Consider the following 1,532-nt stretch of genomic DNA (forward strand, 5'->3'; position numbering starts at 1 on the left):
CCAGGTTTTGAAAAATTCTTTACAAAGATGACTTGATCCCAAAGCCCTGAATTTCACCTCAGCTTCTCATCCCCTTTCTCTAACCATACCCAATATGTTGCACGTCAATTCCAGCTCACGGCAAACCACTGTGATGCAGAGCAGAGCCACTCCATAGGCTTTTATTAGCTGTACTCTTTACAGTATTAATTAACCATGGCCTTCTTCTGCAGTGCCGCTGAGTGTGAACTGCTAGCTATAGGCTAGCCTGTAGGCTTGTAGTCACGTGCAAACTGCTTGAGTTTACCAAGCCCTTTCCAGCTATACCCAAATGAAGCCAAACTCACTACTGTCAACTTGATGCCCATTCACAGAGACACTATAGGACCAGGTAGAGTTTCCCCCGTGGGTTTCTGAGACAAGAACTGTTCATAGGAGTCGAAATGCTGCTCTTTCTCCGATGGAGCTGGGAGTTTCCAACTGGAGACCTTGGAGCCAGCAGCCCAACACTAACCACGACACTACCAAGGTTCCAACTTGCCAGATACTGTATTATTCCAAACGCCTGTTGTCCTGGTGCTTTTCCTCCTAGCTGCCTTCTTTCCACTAACCTTACTGAAATGTGACTGTGGGATAACAAAGATATTCTGACTGAGAAAAGAACTACCTCGTGTGAGAAACAAACAAACAAACAAACAAAACAAAACAGCTTTCAAGTTTCAATTTATATGACGCCTTTCTCTCTGGGAAAATGTAGAGTCCCATTGGTTATCTTCCAGTCTGCTTTAATCTTAACCCCCAAACTCGCTGACTCATTGTCCTTCTATATGTGAAGCTAAACTAGTTGGCACATCTCTCCTTGAGGGCACGGACCTCCAGGAGAAGAAACACATCTTTCTCAGAAGTACAACCAGAATATTCCTTACAAAGGAGGATGCTCAAACGTCATCTCAGGAACATCTCACAGACGTATCATCAGGAGGAACCAGTCTGCGGAGAAAGCCTTCATGCTTTGCAAAGTGTGAGGTGAATGAAGACGAGGAAGACCCTTGACACGTCAGAGGGAGACATGGAAATGATGATCAGGACAGCAGAGGTCCAGGCAGTGCTTCATTCCGTTCTACACAGGGTGGCTAGGGGTCAAATCAATTTGAAGGCACCTAACAGCAATTCTTGAGCCAGAGTCTAGCATGCAATTTGTCACACCTCTTTCTGCGCTGGAAATGTGTCCACAGATTGCTTCCTTTGACCTCACGAAGATGGCTACAAGAGGGCATCCTTACGTGTCACGTCATCACGTGCGGAGAGGAGGGTGGGGCCCTCCAGGGAGCAGGAATGAAAGGGTGGGGCCAAGCAGGACGGGGCGGGGCCCTCCGGGGGTCTGGCCTCTTGTGCTATTTCCCCGACGCGCCGTGACAAGGAAGGCATCGAGGGCGTCGCGGGGAGCGTCCACTCGAAGCTCGGTTCCGAAAGTGTACGTCGAGACTGGGGGCAACCGCGTAGCCCAGCGGAAGCGGGTGGCACCCAGGACTTGCGGCCGGCGGCACCGGCGC

General features: G+C 49.8%; 1 protein-coding gene across 1 annotated transcript in view; it reads left to right on the forward strand.

Annotated features, from left to right (window-relative positions):
- The first annotated feature begins 913 nt into the window (after positions 1 to 913).
- Positions 914 to 1,532, forward strand: part of AHR (aryl hydrocarbon receptor) — a 57,172-nt gene continuing 56,553 nt past the window's right edge. The window contains exon 1 of the mRNA XM_045288654.1: positions 914 to 1,005. Within this exon, the coding sequence (XP_045144589.1) occupies positions 914 to 1,005 (92 nt within the window). The remainder of the gene's footprint in view (positions 1,006 to 1,532) is intronic.

The sequence above is a fragment of the Echinops telfairi genome, unplaced genomic scaffold, assembly GCF_000313985.2.
Source record: "Echinops telfairi isolate 266 unplaced genomic scaffold, ASM31398v2 ScPeMD7_23;HRSCAF=83, whole genome shotgun sequence".
Lineage (NCBI taxonomy): Eukaryota > Metazoa > Chordata > Mammalia > Afrosoricida > Tenrecidae > Echinops > Echinops telfairi.